The following is a 25,976-nucleotide window of genomic DNA, read 5'->3' on the forward strand; positions in this document are numbered from 1 at the left end:
GAAGGTAGGAGTGAGGGAGTGGGGAGGAGGAGAGGCGGGGAAGATGAGAGGAGGAGGAAGAGAGTAGGAGACTCAAGACAGCCACGCGGACCGGGAGCAAAGAGCAGAAGAAAGAATAAAGGCGATCTGAGACATCCAGAGAGGAACAGGTAAGGAAGGGCAGGTGAACAGGAAGGAAGGAGGAACTGGACTAGAGCGAGTGGGGAAAGGGGGAAAGGCGAGATTGAGGAGAAGGGCTGCAGATAAAAGATGCAAAGAAGTGGAGCAAAAGGGGACCGATTCTAAGGTGTGGAGGGACGGGAGTCCTTCAAAGCGGGGAAGGGGAAGAACAGGGGCCACTGCGCCTTTAAGGTTGCCAAGGCGACGGCTCTGGCCAGAACGAGGCGCATTGACGACAGCAGCCAAGCGCTGATTGGCTGAGGCCCGGTCGTTTCCGGTGGCGCTGCAGCCGAGTCGCTGTCTCTGCGCTGAGCCAGGCTGGGAGGGAAGCGGTGAGGAAGCTCGGCGCGCCTCAGCCTCGCATCGTTAGCTCCGTACCCGCTGCATCCGGTCCCCAGGTGAGTCGGGTCGCCTGGGAGTCCCGGCGTAGCTCGCTTCGCCGCCCCGCTGCCCGTTTGGGGACGCTGGACCAATCCAAGATGGCGTCACGGGGAGCGACCTGCAGGGGGACGGCCGCACCCCCCTGCTCCTCCCCGGCAGGCGCCTCCCCGGAGGCCCTGCGCCCCGGCCGTGCCGTTGTCTCCCATTTTGCATCCTCCGGGGCCCCAGACAGCCGGGGCGTCGGCTGGGGTGCTGGGCTCTGCGGCCGCCCCGCCCCCCGCCTGCGTTCCCTCCCCCTCCGCGGCGCCCCGGCCCCGCAGCCCCCGCCATCCACGGCTCTCCTCGGCCGTCGGCGCTCCAGTCGCCTCCGCACCCCGCGGTCTCTTCGCTCGCCCTCCCCCGTTTCCTGAAGGACAGCAACTCTATTTTACCGGAATCGGCCATCGTCGTTTCCCCCGCTCTCCAATTGTGGCTGATTTCGGGACTGGGCAGTTCTTTTCATTTCCGTCTCCTTCCAGCTTTGCCCAGCAATCGGTTTTCCTCTCGTTGCCAGTGTGAGCCCCCACCCCCCACGATGAGATAATCGTAGTCTGGCTCATAAATTTCCTTTTGTCTCCCTTCCACCTCCCTCCCTTTCTCGATTTTTACCCGTGAGGCCATCTCGATACCCCGACTCGAGTAGGTTGAGAGGTGGTCCCCAATTCTTCATTTTGTGGTCATGATCGTGGTGGTATAAGTGAAGCGAAGGGCACGTTCTTGGGCCTTCCCTTCGAAAATACGCGATAACCATTAACCCCTCTAGCTCATTTGTTCGTGTGGTGCCACGAGAGAGAGAGAGAGCTTTTCAGCAGAGGAAGGAAAGATGACCCCACGAAAGTGTCTGAGGGAGTGCGGTCTGAGTCAGGAACAGTTTTTCAAAGTGGTTTAAATATTTCCTGACGTGTAATCTTTCTGCAACTGAATTTTATCACAGCTCAATTTCCAAAAGAAAGAGCTGAGTGTGTCCTTATTAGTCAAGACGTAGTGTATGTTTTATAATAGTTAAAATAACGGAGTGGTTGTGGTGGTGAAGTTGTTGGGGATCTTAAAAATAAGTATAAATACAGAGTTAATGTAGATATCTTACGTTAAAAATATTAAGACCGTGAAATTTGGATATTCAAGGATTCACACGTTGACTGTATTAATCTTGGGGCATTTTCGTTCATATACTACTTTATTACTAGCGTGGTCTTTTTGGTCTTTTTAATACATTACTTTGTTTCAAACATAGAGAAATGCTTTTACCTGTTGGACCCGATTCTCTCATCTCTACCAGCCAAAGACCTGATCTTTGAATTAACCTTCTGATCAGTTGAATAGATGTCTTGGTATTTCTGAAATGCCTGAATGTTTTGAAGCATAAAAGGTTTGATTTATCATTGTTCTTGGTGGCCTTCAGAATTATTTGAAATACAGAAAATCCTACTGAAGTGAATTCTCAGTTATATGATTTGACCTGGAAACGTGGCTGGTATAAATCTACCCTAAAATAAATACACATCTGTGTTTTTGTTCTCGAGTATTTCTGAAGTAGTGGCAGGTTGTTGTTCCATGGCCTTTAATTTATGTGCTTGTCATGGAGCCACATACTTTCTCATGGTCTGTTAATTAATCTACTTGTTAATTGACCTTTATCATGAAAGTTGTCAAAACAAAATGAGTAACACTGTACCACTTGAGAGTAGGTCTTACTCTGATATTCCTTTCTCCTTTTACATTTACAGTTGCATACCAGTAGTTTTGTGTGCATTATAATTGGAAAACTCCGATTAGTATTGAATTCAGTTGTAGAGTGGAGAGGAACATTGTCTAATCTTAATTGCCTAGTAATTAGGGGGTGGGAGGAAAACAGTTTATGACCCTGCTGTTAAATTACTGAGCTTTTGATTCCACAGTAAGCTGCTCATTATTTTACATCAAGGTAGTTCAAATCCACTAAAATTAATTAAATGTATTTTGTTAACTGTTTATGTAAGGTTCACATTTACACAAACATTTCAGATGAAAATGTTTTGACATTTTCTTGTCTAAATTTTTTACAGTTTATTTGATAAAGTTTTTTTTTTTTTTTTTGATTGCTTTAAAAACTCATCTGGTATTCCTTTTTAGTTTCTAGTGTATTAAGATAGGTAGATGGAAATACCTGAATCTGTTGAACTGTAATCCAGTAGACCTTATTTTTGATGATGAGTGTATAACTATGTAGCTTTTATTGTGTGATTGTGAAAACCTTGTGACTGATACTCCCTTTATCCAATGTATGGGCATATGCATAATAAAGAAAAAAATATCTATAAATAATAGGAGGGGATAAGGGGTATGGGATGTTTTGGGTGTTCTTTTTAATTTTTTTCCTTATTTTGAATTAATGAAAATGTTCTAAAATTGATTGCAGCAATGAATGCACAACTATATGATGATACTGTGAGCCATTGATTCTATACTTTGGATGGATTATGGTGTATGAATATATCTCAATAAAATTGCTTTAAAAAACAGTTTAAAAGAAACTCATTTAGGGTTCCTTTTGTGTCATTAAAAATTTTGATTACTCTAGTAGTTGGCTAATCAGATCCTTTGCTCCAGTGGTTTGCTGTGTGACATTAGGACACTCCCATGGGATAGGAGTTGTGTGTAGGGAATGTCAGATGTTCTTCATTTTGCTTACTTGCTCTCACTTAGAGTAGACTTGTGTGCCCTTGTAACTCTCTGTCCTGTTTACCATTTACACACTTCCTGCGTCATTATGATTCCTTTTGCAGGGGAGAACTGAATGAAATTCCCTTAAGGGCCTGCCTCCTCAGCAGCCTGCCTCTGCAGAGGATAGTGGCTCATACTTCCTCTTAGGAACTAAGGCTATTGCCTCTTGCTGTTGCTGTTTCAGAGCCCAGATTCTGCAGCAGGAACCAAATGAAACTTTTTAGAAGAATGCTATAATTATCTACGTATTTTATTCCCTAGTCTGCATGTAGCCCCTTAAAACTATATATATTTAGTGGGAAAAAAAATCTCTGTGAATCATTTGCCTAATGAATTTGGCAGGTCAAAGGTCAAATTGGCATTTGCTCTTTGTAAGTAATTTACATAAGCGTATGTATGTATGTTTTTTGTGTTTTTTGGTAGAGAAAACCATGGCGTCTGGCAGTACTTCCGCCAGTGAGGAGGAGCGCAGCCTCCGGGAATGTGAGCTCTATGTCCAGAAGCACAACATTCAGGCCCTGCTGAAGGATTCTATTGTGCAGCTGTGCACTGCTCGGCCTGAGAGGCCCATGGCGTTCCTCAGGGAATACTTCGAGAGGTTGGAGAAGGTAAAAAATAATGTAGAGAGGTGATGAAGGGCTGTGGAAATTGTTAAATTTAATACAGTAGAGTGTCGTTAACTTTCTCTTTTAGGGGAAAAGGAATTCTAACTGATGAGTGGTCTAAAACAGAATTTCAAATAAGAAATACAGTTAAGACATCTGTAGTAATTTAAAAATTTAAAATCAGTAGAATTTATCAGAAAATGAATTTGTATGCTAAGCTAACTTGGCTAACAAAGAAATTTCAATCAGTTCCCCGTAACTGTTTTAATTAACAGATAAAACTAGCAGTTAAAATTGATTAGAAGTAGTACAGTACAGTACAGCAGTTAATAAGAAATGAGAGATTCTGGGTACTTGAAAGCAGGTAATGCTTTTCTCTTGTTCAACAAATCAAGTAAGTTTAATAAGCCTTATCCCACCTTTTAAACAAGTGTAATGAGACATTTGAATCCAACTTGTAACAGATATATAAGGAATTCTGATTAGTGAAATCTCTTACTGTACAGTATATCTCACATGAATTGACTGTAGAGCAGAGATGTCGTGATTGATGGGTGTCAAAAATTTGCTCTATAATTTTGTCAGGACTTTTTCCTTATTGAAAAAAAAAAGTAATCCAGGTTTTAATTTTTGTTCATTATCATTGTGAAAATGTCATGTGATGTAAGTATATGATACATGCTTTTTTAAGCAAACACACAACACTTCAGTTTGTTTCCCTCATGAAGTAATGAATGAAAAAGCCTGGGTTGCTAAATGTTTTGAATAGTTTGAGTTGTTTATTTGATTTGTTTCTTTAAATCAGCAGGATAAATTTATGGGTTTTCTTGTACATACTGAAATTTTGAGGTGGTTCATAAGGATTATGAATCAATTGGTGGGAAAATTTTTAGGTATATGATCATTAATTATCTTTATTTAAATAAAACTTTATAACATTTCCCATTGATTTGGACAATTTCTTAATCAGAATTTATTAGAAAAATAATCTATACTAAGTTTTAAAAAATGTTTGGGTGGCAGTGATTAGATATTTTCTGTTTTCTTGAAAAGCTCTTTGTTAAATTTGGAGTTTAGTATCATGATTAGAATAATTAAAAATAAAAAATTAACCAGTTACAATGAATGTTGCTTTGCTGTCTTTCAGTTATAGTAGAAATTCTGGCTTTTTCTTATTTAAATAACTTCTGTAACGGTAGTGAAAGTACCATAGAGCCAGGACATGGGTGTTCCCTGTTGTGAAATAAAGTGTGTTCCTGGAGATCTGTTTCTGAAATGGGTCACTGTAAGATGATCCCTCTTCTCTTTGGACATCAATAGAAACCATCAAATGAGGGGCTAAAATTGGTGAGACATTAAGTATGTGTCTTTTTATAGGGGGTGTTGAATGAGTGGTGCTAGTTTCAAAGCCTGTACTTAACCATACACTGTTTAAACACTAACCAAGGTGGAAAGCCAGAAGTAATTATTAAAGTAGTTTCTTTGCAAATGGGTTTTTAAGATTTAATGTGTGTTGACTTCTTTATCTCCTATTAAAAGTCACCACATTACAAACTTTTCCCTGTAATTCAAGGGTCTTGTTCATTTGTATACACTCCGTTGATCAGGGTTGACTATAGCTACCTGGATTTTTGAGTAACTCTAGATTTTTAGCTTTTAACAGGTCATTGTTCTACGTGTTAGGTGTCAGGTTTCTATGTCTGAAAATATGCAATCCCATTCAAAATCAGTATTTTTCCTCTTCACCTTCTTCTCTGTGACCCAGAGTTCATATTTCTGGTTGCTTCAACCACTTATTAGGAAATGTACCAAAAAACTCTCACAGTTGGTCCCTTGAGAGCTTTTGCACTTTACTTCAGACTGTCATTTGGAATTTGAGACTTCTTTTATGCTTGTATTTATTAGAACCTAGCCTGTATGATAGAGCAATTATAATGGCTATGGCCAGAGACTGTCTGCTGTGTGCCAGGAACTATGTAAAGCATCTGACATATAGTAGCTCATTATTTCAGATGTGTGAGGTAAATGATTATCACCATTTTACAGAGGAAGCATTTAAAGCTCAGCTAAAGTAAGTAACTTGAGTATGGTCATACAGTGCAGTAGTCAGCTTTTGCTGGAACAGCAGACATCCCCCAAATTTCAGTGGCTTACTAGGACAGATCATTATTTCTTAGTCATCCGCAGCTCTGTTGGGCTCAGCCCATCTTGTCTTCTCCACTTCACATGCCTTGTGGGGTGAAGTGGAAGCAGCAGCCACTAAGGCATAGTATTCTCAAGGCAGAGAGAGGACAGAAGCTCAAGAGGGCAGAGCCAGACCATACAAGCAAACGTAGTATGGCATGTCAGCTTACATTCCATGGCCAAAGCAAATTATACAGCCAAGCCCAAAGTCCAGGATTGTGGGAAGTTTACTCCACCTATGGGGAAGAATGGTAAGGGAAGAGAGGGAATGAATAATTGTGAAAACATAGAAAGTGATGGGGACAGAATCTGAACCGAAAGACTCTAGACCATGATGCCTTTAACCATTAAGTAGACTGGGGTTTTTGTTTTTGTTTTTGTTTTTGTTTTTGTTTTAGTTTTAGTAAGTGAAGGAGCTTAGGAGAGGGTACTGAGAGCAGAATGACAACAGCATTAGAAAGGGTATAAAATTTATCACAGTACATGTTAGAAACTGATGGCTTCAGAAGTGGCTCTGAGTCATCATGATAAGGTTATATTCAGATTGCTCTTTGAAAAAGGCTTGCAAGAATCAGTGAAAAAGTGTTAAAAATCAATGTTTTTTGGTACCTCAAAATTGTCTTAAAAATTCAGTCCCAAGTGAGATGTTGCTTCTGCTTTCCCTATCCCCCCAAAACATTTTTGTGAAATGCCAATAACAATTTTGGGGGTAGGGTTTGTCTTTTCATTTATAATCATATACTTTGGGGAGACTTGAGTTTTATAGTTCTCTGTTGATATGGCATGGGAATGGAGTGGGAAAACCTTAACTGGGTTTGGAACTACCAGAATGAAAATATGAAATGAGTTTTCTAAAAAATGTATCTTTTTAATGGGTTATATATTCACACTTAAATCAGATTTCTGTAGGTATAGAGGGGTGTAACAATGAAAAGTCTTCTTCCTACCCCGTGCTCTCCTTGAATGCAGCTAGTATTCCAGAGATAATCTGTGCATTTGCAGACAAATTCATATGCAAAAGAGCTTCCTTATTCTTTTCTAACCTGTCCATGGCAATCCATTGTTATGGATGTAGTATAATTTGCCATCTAGGCTGTTTCCAGTTTTTCACTCTTAAAAACTGTGATGCATTGAATACCTTTGTTTGTATGTCATTTCACACATATGCATGTCCTAGAATAAATTCCTGGAAGTAGAATTTACTGGTTCAAGAAGTAAATGCAATAATAATTAAATGTGTATTAAAAAACTGGTCATTTTTGTTACATGTTTTTCTCATTGTATTTTTCCTTAATTGAAGATGAGAAAATCTAGAGAAGTGCAAAAAATAAAGATAAACTTGCCCCCTCTCAAAAAGAAGAAAATAAAAATCAGGCAAGATTTTACTAATAGGAATACCTTAATGATTATCCTTATCCTTCTAGACTTTTCTTGTAGCATACATAAGTTCTTGTTTTTATTTTGATGCCCAAAGCAGGGCAGAGTACCATGCAGGAAAAAAAAAAGAGACATTTCCTTAATTTCTTTGTTATCCTAAAATTTTTGACAAATGTTAAATTCATTTAGAATTTGAAATGAATTTGAAAGATGGCTTAGAAAAATAATGCAGAACGGATCACATGAATGAGAAAGTAGTAGACAACATGTTTTTCCCCTCTTCAGTCAGGATTACTTACCCAATTCTTTATGGTAGTTCTGAGAGGAATTTCTTTTTAAGACCCTAGATTTGAAAAATAAAAATGTTAAGTAGTTTGTCTCAGTTTTTATTTAAATTGGCCCAATAAGAAGTTTTTAAAAGCAGATAAATTCTTTTTTTGTTTTAACTTCAGGTGTAAGACCTTATAATAATAAAGTATTCTTCTAAGCTCTGCTGGGAGAAGTTCTGTCAGATCTGATTGTATTTAAATTCTTGGTTATCACATCATTTCTTTATTTGTTAATGTCCAGTACTCCGGCTAGAATGTGAACTCCACAAGCTCAGGACCCTTTTCTATTTGTTTTTATATTCCATTACCTCTTAGAATTCTTGGAATGGCAGATCCAGGGAGTGCTTATTGAATTAATGAAATAACCCAGTAATCTAGACATTCTTTGGTCACTTTCTATGTATGAATTGTTCTAGATAACATTCTTTTTGGGGTGGGGTGGGGTGTTTCTTATTATCTGCAGTAGCAGCATTAAAAAAAATCTTTGTTTTGTAGTTTAGTACTGTTGTGTGGTTTACAGGTCATTGTCAGTGTTTTGTTATTCTGAATATCTTATTTTTTCCATAATATTATGTGTCCTTGTACTAATGGCTTTAGTTCATTAATAAAGTATGGCAGCTCTTATCATATGAGAAACACTGTGGTCCTTTGAGAGTGTTTCTTTTCAAACTTTACTCTCCATTTTTCCCATTTAGAATTGGCCTTTTCCCCTTGACTTTCACACTGGTAGTAGAAGAGATTTGAAGTGACTGTGATGGTTGTGATTGTATGAGAATACCAGCTTTACATGCTGAAGAATTTCATTTTGCAAACTTGTCATTTCTTTCAGGAGGAGGCTAAACAGATCCAGAATCTGCAGAAAGCAAGCACCCGTGCAGACTCGCGGGAGGATGAAATTTCTCCTCCTCCACCCAATCCGGTGGTGAAGGGCCGGAGGCGAAGAGGTGCTATCAGTGCTGAAGTCTACACGGAGGAAGATGCGGCGTCATATGTTAGAAAGGTAGTTTTGATACCTAACATTGGGAAAATGTTTTTGGACCCATGTGGTGGTCATCTGTTCTCATTCAATGAAAGCATGCAGTATTTTGAATAGTATATAGAGCATAAAACAGGGTAAATCCTACTTCATCCTGTATAGAGCACAAAACAGGGTAAATCCTACTTCATCCTGTACAGTCTTGGGTACTGGAGAAGAAGTTTCTGTAATAACATGCCATCACGGAAAATTACCTATGGTAATGACAAACCAAGGAATAATGGCTTTGGGCAGGGCTCTGTCTTTTCCTTCCTGTTGTGTTGCAGTGGAAGGAGCAGGTAGCAGTAGCACTCATGTTTCTCTGGAACCATAGTGTCTGTTTTTTGACATCCTGTCTTCACGTGGAGGCTTTTAACCTTTTGTCTTACAAGCTTCATTCATCCTAATCTGCTCTTCCTTACAGCTGGCCTGTCATTTCAAGTTATGCTATTAGCCCTAAGGGATACCAGAATTGTCCTGGCACTTAAGGCTCATGAATGTAATAGTACATGATCGCAGTTTAAAAATGACTAATTGTCATGAAATAAAGACTTAGTTTTGCTTTAGAATAATGACCTTGATCACGGTGTATTTGTTTATTTCTTTAGTTGTTAACTGGAAACCAAATAGTAGCCTTTAAATTTAGAACTAGCTGTGTAGAAGGGGATAAATAGTCAATATTTGTTGAGTACTTTGTGGATCAAAGATAATACAGGTGTGTTGTAGTGCAAATATTTAACTCAAAGCAGTCTTGTTTAAATACCATAATGTAGGCTGACATTTAATTGTAATGCAGGTTACAATTAACAAACATTTTTGGTTTATAGAATCATCATTTGACCTTCAATTCTTTCATAGGTTATACCAAAAGATTACAAGACAATGGCTGCTTTAGCCAAAGCCATTGAAAAGAATGTGCTGTTTTCACATCTTGATGATAATGAGAGAAGGTAGGCACAGATTTTTTCTTATGCATACTATTTTTCCAGAAAGGCTATAGTCCAAAACTATTCTCATTGTTGTAAATGTCAAGGGTCTTGATAATCATTCACCCAGTGACTGTGGGACTGAGAATCTGGCAGCTTTAATTCTAAGGTTAATGTTTGAAATCCAGAGAAAAGACATATGTGAAATGTAACCTGAGGCCTTCTCTCCTTTGCAGTGATATTTTTGATGCCATGTTTCCAGTCTCTTTTATTGCTGGAGAGACTGTTATTCAGCAAGGTAAGGGCTGCTGTTTCTGTGCATGCAATATTACAGAAGAGAAGATGAGAATGTAGGATTTATTTTTTGTTTTGTTTGAGGTTTTTTTTCCCCTCTCTTTCATTCTACTTCCATTTGTTATATTATATATGACTTTTCCTGTTTCTTTTTTTGAATTAAAATCCTCTGAGCTAAACTGCAGTTTTTCCCTAAGGGAATAATAATTCTCGCATCAAATACAATTTTGTTTAATAATAACTGTTAAAGGAAATTCTTGCCTTTCAATTTTGAATGTTGTATGGAATTTTATAGCAGTATGTCTCATAAATCCTTTTATTGATGAATAATCATTTTTAAAATAAAATAGATAAGCAAAATATACTTCATATAGCCTATCTGTAAGGTTCCATGCCTTCTATTGATTCTTTTGTTTGTTTTTTTAATTCAATTTTTTGAGATATATTCACAAACCATACAATCATCAACATTGTACAAGCATTCACAGTATCAACATATAATTGTGCATTCATCACCATAATCCATTTTTGAACATTTTCATTACCACACACAAAAAAGAATAAGAATAAAAATTAAAGTAAAAAAGAACATACAAAACATCCCATACCCCCCATCCCTCCCTAGTATTCATTTACTTTTTGTTCCCATTTTTCTACTCATCTATCCCATTCACTGGATAAAGGGAGTGGGAGCCGCAAGGTTTTCACAATTACACAGTCACACAGTATAAGCTGTATAGTTACACAGTCATCTTCAAGAATCAAGGCTCCTGGCTTGCAGTTCAACGGTTTCAGGTATTTCCTTCTAGCTATGCCAATACACTAAAAACTGAAAAGGGATATCTATATAGTGCATAAGAATAACCCCAAAATGACTTCTCAACTGTTTGAAATCTCTTAGCCACTAAAACGTTAGTTTGTTTCATTTCTCTTCCCACTTTTGGTCAAGAAGGCTTTCTCAATCCGATAATGCCAGGGCCAAGCTCATCCCCATGAGTCGTGTCCCATGTCATCAGGGAGATTTACAGCCCTGGCAGTCATGACCCACGTAGTGGGGAGGACAGTGATTTTGCCTGTAGAGTTGGCTTAGAGAGAAAGGCCACATCTGAACAACAAAAGAGGTTCTCTGGGAGTGACTCTTCAGGCACAATTTTAAGTAGGCTTAGCCTCTCCTTTCAGTAACAAACTTCATAAGTGCAAGCCCCAAGATCAAGGGCTGGGCCTTCTAAATTGGTAATCCCCATTGCTTGTGAGAATATCATTAATTCCCCAGGTGGGGAAGTTTAATATTTCTACATTTTACCCCAGTCCCTCAAGGGGGCTTTGCAAATACATTTTTATTCTCTGCCCAAATTACTCTGGGGTGTATCAGGGCTTCACACTAACCTGTAAGAACCAACCAGATTTCACTCCCTATTCAGAGTTCCATGTAATTATTACGGTGTTTAAATAAACTGGCCATACAAGTTAAATTATATAGTGTGTTACAAAAAATATAGCTTTTTCACCCAATAAACATCTCTTTTGTCTCACATGGAAGTTGAAGTTTTAAAACACCATCAGTATTGTCCTTTACCCTTTAGTCTGATTTACCTTAGTCCTAACCAAGTCCATTTCGTTCGTATCTCTAAGTGAAGTCTGATCTTTTTTTCAGACTCTTTAACATTTGCTATATGGGGTAGTGCTGACGTTCATAGCTGCTGGACTCTGGCTCTGAGTCTCAGTTCTCACATATCCAATGTTCTAGGGACTGACCAGGTTATGCACAAAGAGCTCAGCATCTCAGAATTTAGAAATAGCTATTACAACTCAGGAATAGATGTAACGGCTATAAGAGCTTACAATCTAGGAACTTTTACCATTAGCCTTCCCCTGATAACCTGTGCTCTCAGATTCAGTTCTCAGAGTTTGCACATTGTAGTTTATCCATATTAGTGAGGTATTATAATGTTTTTCTTTTCATTTCTGGTTTATTTCACTCAACATACTGTCCTCAATGTCCATTCACCTCACAGCTTCATTCTTGTAGCAGCTCAATAATCCATTGAATGTATACACCACAGTTTGCTCTTCTGTTCATCAGTCGATGTATCCTTCGGCCACTTCCATCCACTGTGAATCGTGAATACTGACACCATAAATCCCATTGTGCAAATGTCCATTCATGTTCCTCTTCTCAATTCTTCTAAGTATATACCCAATAACGGGGTTGCAGGACCATATGGCAACCCCATGCTTAGCTTCCTGTGGAACCACCACACTGCCCTCCAGATGGGCTATACCATTCTACTCCCCACCAGTGGTGATTAGGTACATCCCTTTCTCCACATTTTCTCGAGCACTTGTATCCATCTGTTTAATTTTCGGATGGTTTTATTCACACACCATATGTTCTGTCCTAAGTAAACAATCAGTGGTTCCCTGTATAATCAAATAGTTGTGCATTCACCACCACTATCTATATGAGGACATTTCCATTTCTTCCACAAAGAAAGAGGAAGAGGCAAAAAAAAAAAAAAAAGAAAAAGAAAGAAATGACAACTAAAAAAGCAACAGCAACAAAAAATTAAAATACAATAAAAAGTCAGACACCATCACCAATGCCAAGAATCCCATACCCCTCTTTTATATCCCCCTCTTATGGACATTTAGCTTTGGTATATTGGCTTTGTTACAATTAATGGGAACCTATTACAGTGCCACTGTTAACTGTAGACCCTAGTTTGCATTGATTGTATTTTTCCCCAATACCATCCCATTTTTAACACCTTGCAAAATTGACAAACTCATGTAAAAACATTCTTATATTTGTACATTTAATCACAATCATTGACCACTCTAGGTTTCACTAAGTTACACCATCCCAGTCTTTACTGTCTGTCCTTCTGCTGTCCTACATGCCCCTAACCTTCCTCTTCCAACTGTACTCAGTCATCTTTGTTTAGTGTACTTAAAATGTGCTACCGTCACCCAAATTGTGCTATCCATTTCTGGATCTATATAATCAATCCTGTTGAACATTCTGTACTCTTTCAGCATCAGATGCCCTATCTTTACCGTCTTTCTTTCCCCTGGTATCTTGATTTTTACACTCTTATCCAAACCTTGCTGTCCTGTCTTTTCCTGTCTGTAGCACTCCCTTTAATATTTCTTGCAGAGGAGGCCTCCTGTTTACGAACTCTCCCAGTGTCTGTTTATCTGTAAATATTTTAAACTCTCCCTCATTTTTGAAGGACAGTTTTGCCGGATATAGAATTCTTGGTTGGCAGTTTTTCTCTTTCAGTATCTTGAATATATCATACCACTGCCTTCTCCCCTACATGGTTTCTACTGAGAAATCCACACTTAGTCTTATTGAGCTTCCCTTGTATGTGATGGATTGCTTTTCTCTTGCTGCTCTCATAATTCTCTATCTTTGACATTTGACAGTTGGATTAGTGTCTTGGAGTAGGTCTATTTGGATCAATTCTGTTTGGGGTACACTGTGCTTCTTGGGCATGTAATTTTATGTCTTTCATAAAAGTTGGGAAATTTTCATTGATTATTTCCTCTGCTATTCTTTCTGCCCCCTTTTCATTCTCTTCTCCTTCTGGGACTCCTATAATATATATATTCGTGTGCTTCATGTTGTCATTCAGTTCCCCAAGCCCCTGCTCATATTTTTCCATTCTGTTCCCTATCTGTTCTTTTGTGTGTAGGTTTTCAGATGTCCTGTCCTCTAGTTTCGTAATCCTTTCTTCTAAAAGTCTGCTGTTGAATGTCTCCACTGGTTTTTTCATCTCTTCTGTTGTGCCTTTCATTCCCATAATTTCTGCCATTTGTTTTTTCAAACTTATGAATTCTTCCTTATGGTCATCCAGTGTCTTCTTTATATCCTTCATTTCTTTTGTCCCATTTTCTTTCAACTTGTTGATTTGATTTAGAAGATTTGTTTGAACATCTTTAATTGGTTGGTTCCAACTCTTGAATCTCAGTTGAGGTGTTAGTTTGTTCCTTTGGGCCATATCTTTGTGTTTCCTGGTGTGACTCATGATTTTTTTGCTGTCTAGGTATCTGGTTTTCTTGATTAGTTTATTCTGAAGGTAGTTTTCTCTCTTTTGCTTTGGGTTTTCAGGTTACTTTTCTTTGATCTCTGTATTTCTTTGTTTCTCTTGCTGGCCAGTTGTCAGATTGGCTCTGCCTCCCAGTCTTTCCCCCAAATCAGGCACCCACTGTGGCCTGCCACAGGGGTGCGAGGTAGGCATTGGGCACCCCAGCAAGTTCACTGTATGTGGTAATACAAATCTGCTGGCATCCAGTGCTCTGTTTTCCGCCAGTACCAAGACCTGTGTTTGTTTTAGAGCCCAGCTTTGACAGTTGGGTTGTCCGTATTTCTCAGTGAAAACGGTGCTGGGTTTCTGTGCAGGGCATGTAGACCAGCTCCTGTGGTCCTAATGAAAGGTCTGAAACATATTTTAAAAGTGGTTCAATTCCATTGCACTTTCCAGAGCGTCCAGCAGATGGCGCCGTTCGGTAACTTAATCATCCTCAGAGGCAGCTTTGCCTCTGAGCACAGGCTGCGTCTACACAGGTGAGCTTAAACTGTGGGATTCCTGTGCCCTCACTTTGCTGGCCAAAATCTGGTTTAATGTGGGGCTACACCTGTGGCAAAGTACTCCCTCACCTGACCCAGTACTCCAGTCATCCCCAAGGCGAGGAATCGATGGTCGGCTGTTATTTCCCTCAAGGGTGGGGGTAGGTTTTTTAGACCCAGGGCTGGAAACACGTCTCTGTCCATGTTTTCTCAGTCTCTTTGTCCCTCACTGACTTGGGCCTTGAAATGTCCTCCCATATCCCCTGGGTCTTCAGACAGTGGGGGTGTGTCTCACTGCTGTGAGAGATTTTAAAATCTGTCCCTGGTGGGAGGGGTCCTCTCTGCTGATTCTGTGCCTTTCCCGTACTGAGCCCGAGTGAGAGGGAGGAGGGAGGACCATCTGGTCTGGGATGGAAGATTCCTACCTGATATTTCTTCTCTTTCTTCAGTTCAGCATCTGCAGGGTCCTTCTCCAGTCTATATCTTCCTCCAGAGTTTTCAAACAATTCAGAATTGTCCTTTCTTTTTTGGTTGAACCTCTAGAGAGGAGTTTTCAGTAGCTGTTTATGTTGCCATGTTGATGACGTCATCCTCCTATCGATTCTTATATTTTTGCCTACTTAGGCTAACATGGATCTCATCTTTTGGTTATCCTCTCCTTTTTTTTTTTCTTTGCTCTTGACATTTTCCTGGGTATTCATAAGCCATATATTTTCCCATTTAGTGGCAATCTGATATTTTGCTGCTTAATTATTTGAGATGTTTCTGGTTTTTTTTGTTGTTGTTAGAGGTGACATAGCAAGTAGTATCTTTGTACACATACATGGCTTCTTTTTTAGTTATTTTTTCCAGAGGTATTCTTCATCAGGAGATGACTATAAAATTATCAGTTTTTTGACTTTTAAAATACAGTACTGGATTTTTCTTTTTGAATGATTGCATTAATTTGTAATTCAGTCTTTCATAGCACCACTATAAAATGGGTTTGTTTTAATTAATTGGATAGTTTTGACTTGTCTTTCTTTAATTTGGAATATGCTTCTAACTTTTTAACTTTCTTTTAGGTGATGAAGGGGATAACTTCTATGTAATTGATCAAGGAGAGATGGATGTAAGTTTTAATAATAACAAAAAATATGTTGATAATTTTCAAGTCATTGAAATATCCTTCTAGGATAGTGTTTCTGAACAGCTAAATGTTATAGCCTTGTGTTTCAAATTCCACTGGTACTTGCAGCCACACTTTTACAAAGTATTTTAATGACATAGAGAAACTTTGTGAAGATAATTTCTCTAGCTTGACATGCATTTCAAAAGTTGTTGGAGTAGTGGTTAAGAACTGCATACTCTGAAGTAAGACAAACCTAAGTCTAGACCCAGCTTCTATTAGCTATGAGACTTAGCACAACTTTCTTAATTCTGTAAGGCTTGTTTACAGTGAAATAGGGATAATAACAGCATTGATCTCACAGGATTATTAGAAAATTTGGTGGCCTCTGTAAATAAAATGTTTAGCACAATACTCTGTAAACATGTATGATTATTAATGCTTAAACTTTACTCCTGGCTATCCCTAAAGAGTACAGAGTACCTTTTTCCTACTAGATAATTAAACCTAGTAGGTCCCAGGCACTTTTAACTTCTTTAACTCATTGTCACAAGTCAGTCGTTTTGCTTGCTGTATACCGAACACATGTATTTTATGTTTTTGGAGCGACGTTCAGGTTTTTGACCCTTTAAAAATGTTTGAGGGCTTTTAGTTCCATGTGTTTGTGTATATAGAAAAAACTAATTATTTTATATCGTTTGCATTTTAGGTTTATGTTAACAATGAATGGGCAACCAGTGTTGGGGAAGGAGGGAGCTTCGGAGAACTTGCTTTGATTTATGGAACACCTAGAGCAGCCACTGTCAAAGCAAAGACAAATGTGAAATTGTGGGGCATTGACAGGGACAGCTATAGAAGAATCCTTATGGTAAGACATCGTGGTTTTTTGGAGTCTGATTTAGAATTCCTGCCTGTGTAACTAATGTTTGAATAACATTATCACCAAATTTAAAAGAGAATGTTACTTTTCATAATCACATGTTGTGCTTTAAGGCTAATTTAGCTTTGTTCCTTATACCATTTGAAGACAGGGATTTTTTGAAGTAAAAATTTGGTCAGAAATAACATGGGAAACAAAATTTGGTCTATATGATGGTCAGCTCATGGTTGAAAATCTATCCATTTGCCAGTAGGCACATCTTAACTGACCTAATCCTAAGCATCACAGATAGCCTAAGTGCACATTTAAGTGCCTAAAGTGATTTAGGACTTCCTTAAACTGTGAAAGGGTATTAAAATGCAAGTGTCAGTGTGATTGTGAAGACCTTGTGGATCACACCCCCTTTATCTAGTGTATGGATGAGTAGAAGAATGGGGATAGAAACTAAAGGACAAATGGGGTGGGATGAGGGGGATGATTTGGGTGTTCTATTTTCACTTTTATTTTTTATTCTTGTTCTGGTTCTTTCTGATGTAAGGAAAATGTTCAGAGATAGATTGTGGTGATGAACGCATAACTATGCTATCATACTGTGGACAGTGGATTGTATATCATGGATGATTGTATGGTGTGTGAATGTATTTCAATAAAACTGAATTTAATAATAAAAAAAAATGCACGTGGCATATCCCTTCTCACTAAAGGTGTAACAAAGTAATAAAGCATGGGAACATTCTGCTGATATAGTCCAGCTTTTTGAGAAGTTTGTGACAAGTTTTTAGGGTAGCTTTGGAGGTTTAAGTCCCAAGTAATGGCTTCAGTCTTTCTGAATGGTTTTCTTAAATTTGTACAGTGCCTCTCTGGTTTGAAAGTATGCAATCTGATGTACTTTGAAAATTTTTTGTTTTTTGAAAATTAATGTATATATAATGCTAAGACAATTCAGCAGGTGTAAGAAATGGTTATTGTAGTGGTCTGTGTGTTTCTCCCTGTTCTTCCCCAGATATATTTAAAAGTATGCAAATGTGGCAACTTGGTTAAATTTGGGGCTATGGCCCGTGGTTTGTTGTTGTTGTTGTTTTTGTTTTTTGTTTCTCTTAAATGGCAGCGGTTTATTTCTTTACTTCTGTGGGGGCTGGGGATGGGTAAGGACCCTTGGCTGGGAATACATTCAGCTTTAATCACATATCACATATCTTACTTGGTTGTGTGGGTAGTTTTGTTTGTTTGATTTTTTTTGGGGGGGGGGTGATAACTGTGATCATTTGCTTATTTGGAATTTCACTAATTGGTGGTGCTAGGAATGTTCTCTGGCTATATGCCAGGTTTTCCTTTTAGGTGCAGTTTACCAAGAGCCTTTTAGAGCTGAATACAGGGGCTCACCATCTTCAACATGAAGAAAAATAATCTCACATCAAGAAGAAGCAACAGCAAGCTTTGACTTATTCTGAGTTTTGTTTTTTTGAAACTTAATATTTATTACTTTACTGCATTATGTGATACTTACACATTTTTGGGTGTGATTTTTGTTCTGTTTATAGGGAAGCACGCTGAGAAAGCGGAAGATGTATGAGGAGTTCCTTAGTAAAGTGTCCATTTTAGGTGAGTTTTGGAAGATTGCACAGAGAACTGTTAAAATGAAAATGTTATTGATAATTTAAGCAGAACTATTGTTTTGTAAAAACTGTTCTAGTTATCATACTCATTTATACTTTTTTTGCTAATAGAATGAAAAATATGTGGAATTTTTATTTGACAGAGTCAAAGCTTTGACTCAGAAGTAATTTTAAAGGGTTTTCTTTGCTAATATATCACAAACCTTTTAATAGAAATTATTGGACTGGGGAAAGCTTTCTGGACTTATATGTGCTACTTATTCCTCCTGAAAAGACAGAAAGGCTAAAAGGGTCCTCCTTCTGACTATGGACAGTTACAGTTATTCTGACTTTTGTCCTTGTTCCTCCATCATTGAGTTCATTTGTTCAGAAAAGTATTTCCAAGAGTGCGTTTCCTCTGTGGAAAGATTAGGTGTCATTTGGTAGCGTCCTCTGAAAAAATAACTGAAGTTTGTTGAAATTGAGAATAAAGTAGGTTAATTGAAAGTGTTTCTGTGCTTTTTGTTTCTGTGGCCTTGGAGACTTGTTAGAACCTGTTCTTCTTAGGAGGGAGATGACCATTTTTATAAGGTTACAGTTATCTGTCCTTGTTTTGCCTTTTCTATGGAATGGTTACTTCTATTTAGTGTCTTAGATGTTAGTTTTGGACTTTGGGAACAAGAGTTATTTTCTAGCTCTTCATTTAATAAATAAATTCAAGTGAGGATTTAAAGAGGGAAGTTATTTCTATGAATTGCTGAAGTAATGTGAATAATACGGTAAGTGGCAGTATTACTTTTGGGTACTGTGTTGCATTGTTGGCAGTCATTAGGAAAACTTGAAAGTTGTGTTTTCTTATTCCTTCACCAGTGAGTGCAGTTGGTATTAATTAAACTGGCCCCTGGGCTACTAAAGGAAGGATCTGAGGGTCGTCTGTAGGTAATATGAGACTACGGTAGAGGTCACTGAAGACAGGTGCCATGATTAATCTGAGACACTGCTGGTGTGTTGAATGGACATGGCTATTTGGTTGAATCTCTTTATACTTTATGTTTTAAAACATTTAGCAACACCAAATAAGGTACAACAATACTTTTGATTCTTTCAGAATCTCTGGACAAGTGGGAACGTCTCACAGTTGCTGATGCATTGGAACCGGTTCAGTTTGAAGATGGGCAAAAGATTGTGGTGCAGGGAGAACCAGGGGATGAGTTTTTCATTATTTTAGAGGTAAAGAACCCTGCATTTGATACTTTAAAAAGTTGTACACCATAAGTGCGTAAAAGGGGTTAATTCTGATTTATAGCTTTAGTTTTTTTAATATTTTTTTTGTTGAGGTGAAATTCACATAGCATAAAATTAACTATTTAAATATATACAATTCATCGACATTATGTGCTTTCAAAATGTTGTGCAGCTGCCTCTTCTATTGCGTTCCCAAAACATTTTCATCACCCCAAAAGAAAAACTCCGTATCCATCAAGCAGTCAGTTCCCATTCTCCCCTCTCCCCAGCACCTGTTAACCACTACTTTCTCTCTGTCTCTGTATTTACCTATTCTAGATATTTCACATAAATGAAATCATACAATATATGGCCTTTTGTTTCTGCTTTCTTTTATTTAGCATATTGTTTTCAAGGTTCATCTATGTGGTAGCATGTATCAATATTTCATTCCTTTTTATGGCTTAATAATAATCCATTACTTGGACATGCCACATTTTGTTTATCCAGTCATCCATTAATGGAGATTCAGGTTATTTCCACCTGTTGGCTATAGTGAATAATGGTATTATGAACAGTTGTATACAAGTATATGTTTGAGTACCTGTTTTCAATTCTTTTGCATATATTCAGGCATACCTTGTAGGTATTGCGGGTTTGGTTCCAGACCACCGCAATAAAGCGAATATTGCAATAAAATTAATCAATGTTTTGATTTCCCAGTGCATATAAAAGTTATGTTTACATTATACTGTAGTCTAAAAGTGTGCAATAGCATTATGTCTAAAAATAAAACAGCCTATATACCGTAATTAAAATGTGACACAAAGACATGGAGTGAGCACATGCTGTTGGAAAAATAACATTGATAGAATTGCTCAAAGCAGGGCTGCCACAGACCTTCAGTTTGTTAAAAATGCAGTATCTGCAAATGCAGTAAATTGAGGTATGCCTCTACCTAGTAGAATTGCTGGGTCATATGGTAATTCTATGTTTAACTTTCTGAGGAACTGCCAGACTGTTTCCACAGTGGCTATACCTTTTTAGAATTCCCAGTGTTTGTTTTTCTCTACATTCAAGCCAATATTTTTTTTCCCCTATTTTTTGGATTTTAGACTTTCTAGTAGCTATGAAGTAGTATCTCATTGTGGTTTTGATTTGTATTTCCTTATTGGCTAATGATGTAGAGCATCTTTTCATTTGCTTGTTGGCCATTTGTGAATCTTCTTTAGAGAAATGTCTATTCAAGTCTTTTGCCCATTGTGTAAATTGGGTTGTTTGCCCTTTGAATTGTAAGAGTTCTTTATATGTTTTGGAGACTAGACCCTTTTTAGATACTTGATTTCAAATATTTGCTCCCATTCTGTAGGTTATCTTTTAACTTTCTTGATAATTTCCTTTGGTGCACAAAAGTTGTACATTTTGATGAAGTCCAGTTTATGTATTTTTCTTTTATTGCTTGTGCTTTTGGTATCATAGCTAAGAATCCATTGCCAAATCCGAGGTCATGAAGATTTTCCCTTGGTTTCTTCTAAGAGTTCTTATAGTTAGGTCATTGATCCATTTTGAGCTAATTTTGTATATAGTGTGAGGTGGGGGTTCCAGTTTTATTCTTTTGCATGTGTATATCCTGTTGTCCCAGCACCGTTTGTTGAAGGGGCTGTTGTTTCCCCATAGAGTGGACTTAGCATCCTTGTTGAAAATCAAGTGGCCATTGATGTACGGGTTTATTTCTATACTCTTAACTCCTTTCTATTAGTCTATGTCTATCCTTATGCCAAGTACTGCACTGCTTAATTACTGTAGTTTTGTAGTACTTTTGAAATCTGGAAGTGTGAGTTCTCCTAATTTTGTTCTTTTTCAGTAGTGTTGTGACTTTTTGAAGTTCCTTGCAATTCCATGTGAATTTAAGGATCATCTTTTCCATTTCTGCAAAAAGGCTGTTGGAATCTGATGGGGATTGCATTGAATCTGTAGATCACTTTGGATGGTATTGCCATCTTAACAATATTAAATTTTCTAATCCATGAAAATGGGAAGATTTCCCGTTTATTTAAGTCTCAAATTTCTTTCAACAATAATTTTTAGTGTTTAGTGTATAAGACTTTCAGTTCTTAGGTTAAAATTTATTCCTAAGTATTTTATTCTTTTAGATACTATTGTAAATGGAATTGTTTTCTTGATTTTCTTTTTCACATTCTTCATTGTTGTTGTTTAGAAAACATCACTGCTTTTTGAATGTTCATCTTGTACCCTACACTTGCTGAATTCATTTACTAGCTCTAATAGCTTTCTTGTGGAGTTTTTGGGATTTTCCCTATATAGGATCATTTCTTCTGATCCTAAATGTCAAAAGAGATAGTTTCACTTCTTCCTTTCCAATTTGGATGCTTTTTATTTCTTTTTCTTGCCTAATTGCTATGGCTAGAACTTCCTGTGCAGTGTTGGATAACAGTGGTGACGGTGGGCATCCTTTTTTGTTAGCTTTATCTTTCATTTTGAAATACTGTTGTTCGGTTTTCTGCCAGGCAAGCAGATTTTAAATGAATTTGAGTTAAAATTCTGGAATGACTCCAGACCTAAACCCTGACCTAACCAAATGAATCCTCACTATGTAAGTCAAGGAAAACTCAACCATTTAACATAGTAAGCCATGATGATTCTACACTGTCCTTGTTTAAATGCCCGTGTTTGGGCTATTTGGCAAATGAGGATCACAGATAATTTTTAAAATTTAAAAAGTTACCATGTTTTATATCTTCACGATTAATGGAAATATATAGCAGATCATCTTGTCTGTCAACCATATTTGAATAGCAGATTGCTGCAAATGTGGCTCAGTATTTTCTAATTGGTTTTGTGTGAGCCAGGGTTCCAGAGATTCTTTCTGCCTGGGGCCAGATGGTAAGACATAGGCTTTGTGGGCCACAGGGTCTCTGTTGCAACTACCCAACTCTGCTGTTATAGAGCAAAAGCAGCCATAGAAGATATGTAAACAAATGGGCGTGGATATGTTCTAATAAAACTTTATATACAAAAACAGGCCTAATTTGACTCGGGCTGCAGTCTGTTAACCCCTGAATCTAAACTTTTTTGGTATCTTAGATTGGTGGGAAGAACCTTCAGGGGATGGGAACGTGGGGGCGGAACACATGCTAGCTAAGTAATCAAAGTTTGTAACTTTTCAGTCATCTTTTATTATAGGAAAATGGGTTTTGAAATAATCACTGAATCCCCTTTTTTTTTTCCTTCCCCTAAGTGGCTAATGTTGCTTAGGCTATTTAAAATGTCACTCTGGATTTGAAAGTATTTTTGTTTTGTTTTGTTCTTGGTGACTTTGTTATAGGGTTCGGCTGCTGTGCTGCAACGTCGGTCAGAAAATGAAGAGTTTGTTGAAGTGGGAAGATTGGGGCCTTCTGATTATTTTGGTATGTGTGTTTCCTCACTATAAATAATGAAGTTTCTTTGAGTCACCTTTCAGTGAGATGTTGTAGTCTTTTGTAACTTTGTCTTTTCTTCTTCTGAATTTCATTTTTTAATTGCAGTCTTTTTTGGTTTTTAGGGAAATAGTGTAAGATTTTGACCTTTACTCAGTTAATAATTAAAGTTGATTGTCTTGTATCTTTCAGTTGGGTTCTTTTTTCTTTTTCTTTCTTTCTTTTTTTTATAAGTTCTGGTGTGGTGTAACCTGTACTAAGTTATTAGAGAAGTAAATATTTGTTTTCTTTCTCCAAAGTGAGCCTCTAAGAAAATGTTTTCCATAGAAGTTGACCACTCTCATCCTTCTCCTTTTCCCTTATCCAGGCGAAATCGCACTGCTGATGAATCGTCCTCGTGCTGCCACGGTGGTGGCTCGTGGCCCGTTGAAGTGCGTTAAGCTGGACCGACCTAGATTTGAACGTGTTCTCGGTCCATGCTCGGATATCCTCAAACGAAACATCCAGCAGTACAACAGTTTCGTGTCGCTGTCTGTCTGAAATATGCTTCCTTTGCCTCCCTTTTCTCCTCTCCACAATCTGTGCTTCATTCATGCAGGCGGCTTTATTTTCCCTCTTTGCAGCGCCAAATGGCCACTGGCATCGCAGCTTCTTGTCTGTTTATATTAAAAGTTGCTTTTATTGCACTGTTTTTAATTTGGAGCATTAACTGAATGCTCATACACAGTTAAATAAATAGAAAGAGTTCTGTGGAGACTTTGCTTGTTACTGCTTCTCTTTGTGCAGTGTTAGTATTCAATGTGGCAGTGAGTGCCATGCTTTTTGGTGAGGGCAAATGCCAGCACCAAATGAATTACCATAGAGTAATGATGTAACAGTGCAAGATTTTTTTTTTTTAAGTGACACAATTTTCCGGTTATCATAAGCATATGTAAGACTGTGGCCGTATATGCTGTATTTCTTTATAGAATAAATGATTTCTCATTAAGCTCTAAGGTTTCAGAAAACTGGATATAGAAAAATCTTAGTATGGTAGAAAGACATCCATCTGTATTTAAACTAGTTTAAGGGTGGAAGGATGCCCATTTTTGCTAATTATCAGATGGTTATGATCTGTTCAGTTTTTCCTGTTTTTAACCAGAATTTTTGTTTGTCAAGCTAATTTGCCTGGCTTTCTTGTTATTCGTGTTTTCTGTCCAATTCTTAAATATTTCTAGATGTGGCTATCTATACCTGCCTTTTAAGTTTCAAACCAAATCATAGATTGCAGATATTAGGTTATGATTTAATTACATCTGCCTCAGCTCACAAATTCTGATTAGACCTTTATTTATCCTGCTAGTGCCAAATATTGATCATCAGATGCTGAATTGAGAATTAGATTTTGAGCCCTACACTCTTGGTTGTTAGTTGAGAGCTTTTAGTTAATGTACATCCCTCAGTTGACTCCAGTGTAATCTCCGATGCTCGTTAAACACTGTGATTCCAAGAGATTGAGTTTTCTGGGAGTAGATACAAATGAAACAGATGTCATGACAGAAAAATGGAAGTGATGTGCTAAAGAGAGAAATGTCAGGTGGGCAGAGTTCAGAGGGGGACAAAGTTCATTGGGGTGTGAGGCTTGGGAAGTATTATTTTACTGTAGTTTAACCATTTTTTCCCCTCCTTTTTACATCAGCTAGAATATATGGTGATTGGGGATGGGATGGGCTGTATCTGTTGTTTCCAATTGTTCTAAAAGGCCATCCTGCTGAAGGTCTTGCTTTCCTGTCCAGCAGTTGTTTCTCTGGCAAACATTTTTTTTCTTCAAGTAAAACTTGTGGTTTGAGTCTTAACTGTATTTCAGTATTTTCCAGCCTTGTGTGTTACATTATTCCACGTGCACCAATGATACCCAACAGTTTATTTTTATTATTGTTATTTTTTAAAACAAATTTTCACAGTTCCATAATGTAGGCACTTTTATTTTCCTTGTGATTTATATATAATGTAGGGTTATGTTTGGGAGTGACTGTAAGCATTTTTCCATCTGTGTGCAACTGGCTTTGATTATTAATCCTCTTTCCTACTCTTTCCCACGTAATTTAAATTGGTCATAGTAGATGTTCATAGATTTGAACACTTTTTAGACTGTAACTAAGTATGGAGTGTAAGTGGGAAAGAGATTTTATTTACATTTTAGTGTGGGGTAGAAAGTTACCTTGTTGCAAATATTTTTATTTTACAAAAGTCTATATTGAAGGGTGGTTTTCTGATCTGTACTTGTCTTTTTGTTTAGCTACCTTTTTATATTTAAAAAGTTAAAAACAAAACTTATGTTCTTATTAGCTTAAAGCTTGATTTGATCTTTGTTTAAATGCCAAAAATGTACTTAAATGAGTTATTTAGAATGCCATAAAATTGCAGTTTCATATATGTATATAATCATGTTAATGTATGTTCAGATACATATGATGCTTTCTAAAGTTTAACTCTAAAATCATTTGGCTTGCTGTTTACTCCCTTTTGTAGTTTTTGACCTAAGAAATTTTAAGCTAAGTCTAAATTTAAAAATTACCACATTTAAAGCTTTATCTTTGTGCAGTCCAAGTACATGCAAGAAATCACAATTGGCATAGTTTGTCTTAGCTGATATTCAGGACTTTAGAAGTCATTTCTGGCCTTGGTAAGTGAATTTATGAGTTTTGCTGCCCTAGAAAGTATAGTTGGCCAAAGGACCATTCTGTATTGTTTCCTGGTTACCAGTCTGAGTATATTGTATGCGCTAATATATGCTACTTTTTTGTTATAGATTGTCTTAATGGTAGGTCAAGTAATAAAAAAAGATTAAATAATTTAAATTCTTAAATGTAATCAGTTTTTCTTCCCTTTCTCCTTTTCTTCTCTTCTCTGTCCCTCCTCCTCCCCCATCTCCTTCTCTGGTGGGCAAGAATGGAAAGTGAAAGGGAATTATGGAATCAATGTAATGCATTTATTTTCACTGATTTCCAATTCAGTTTGTCAGACAAAGAATGGGTCTAAACCTTGCTTAAAGGGTAATTGAGATGGAGCAGATTTGTTTATCTGCTGAGTCACGGAAGGAAAATATCAAATCAGAAGCCAAAGATTTCCTTTTTATTGAAGACAGACTGGTTTTGTAGCCCTGGA

The 25,976-nt window shown here is 37.5% G+C and overlaps 1 protein-coding gene across 2 annotated transcripts; it reads left to right on the plus strand.

The window, feature by feature from the left end:
- PRKAR1A (protein kinase cAMP-dependent type I regulatory subunit alpha) lies at positions 1–25,677 on the plus strand. Of its 2 annotated transcripts, none has more exons than XM_037808206.1 (11): positions 1–149; positions 3,706–3,890; positions 8,607–8,777; positions 9,651–9,742; positions 9,955–10,016; positions 15,650–15,696; positions 16,403–16,561; positions 18,115–18,175; positions 19,277–19,398; positions 22,739–22,820; positions 23,197–25,677. In XM_037808206.1, the coding sequence occupies exons 2-11, from the start codon at positions 3,714–3,716 to the stop codon at positions 23,367–23,369; spliced, it is 1,146 nt and encodes a 381-aa protein (XP_037664134.1). In that variant the 5' UTR covers positions 1–149; positions 3,706–3,713; the 3' UTR covers positions 23,370–25,677. The 2 variants fall into 2 exon arrangements, with proteins under 2 accessions (XP_037664134.1, XP_037664133.1); XM_037808205.1 differs by lacking the exon at positions 1–149 and adding an exon at positions 319–557.
- The last annotated feature ends 299 nt before the right edge of the window (positions 25,678–25,976 follow it).

This window comes from Choloepus didactylus, chromosome 18 (assembly GCF_015220235.1).
Source record: "Choloepus didactylus isolate mChoDid1 chromosome 18, mChoDid1.pri, whole genome shotgun sequence".
NCBI classification, from domain to species: Eukaryota; Metazoa; Chordata; class Mammalia; order Pilosa; family Megalonychidae; genus Choloepus; species Choloepus didactylus.

What these genes read in the sequence shown, in the direction of transcription:
- PRKAR1A (XM_037808206.1), top strand. Translation starts at nt 3,714, where the DNA reads ATGGCGTCTGGCAGTACTTCCGCCAGTGAGGAGGAGCGCAGCCTCCGG. An exon ending in TTGATCAAGGAGAGATGGAT is followed by an intron (nt 15,697 to 16,402) that starts GTAAGTTTTAAT and finishes TTTGCATTTTAG; the next exon opens with GTTTATGTTAACAATGAATG. An exon ending in GCTATAGAAGAATCCTTATG is followed by an intron (nt 16,562 to 18,114) that starts GTAAGACATCGT and finishes TTCTGTTTATAG; the next exon opens with GGAAGCACGCTGAGAAAGCG.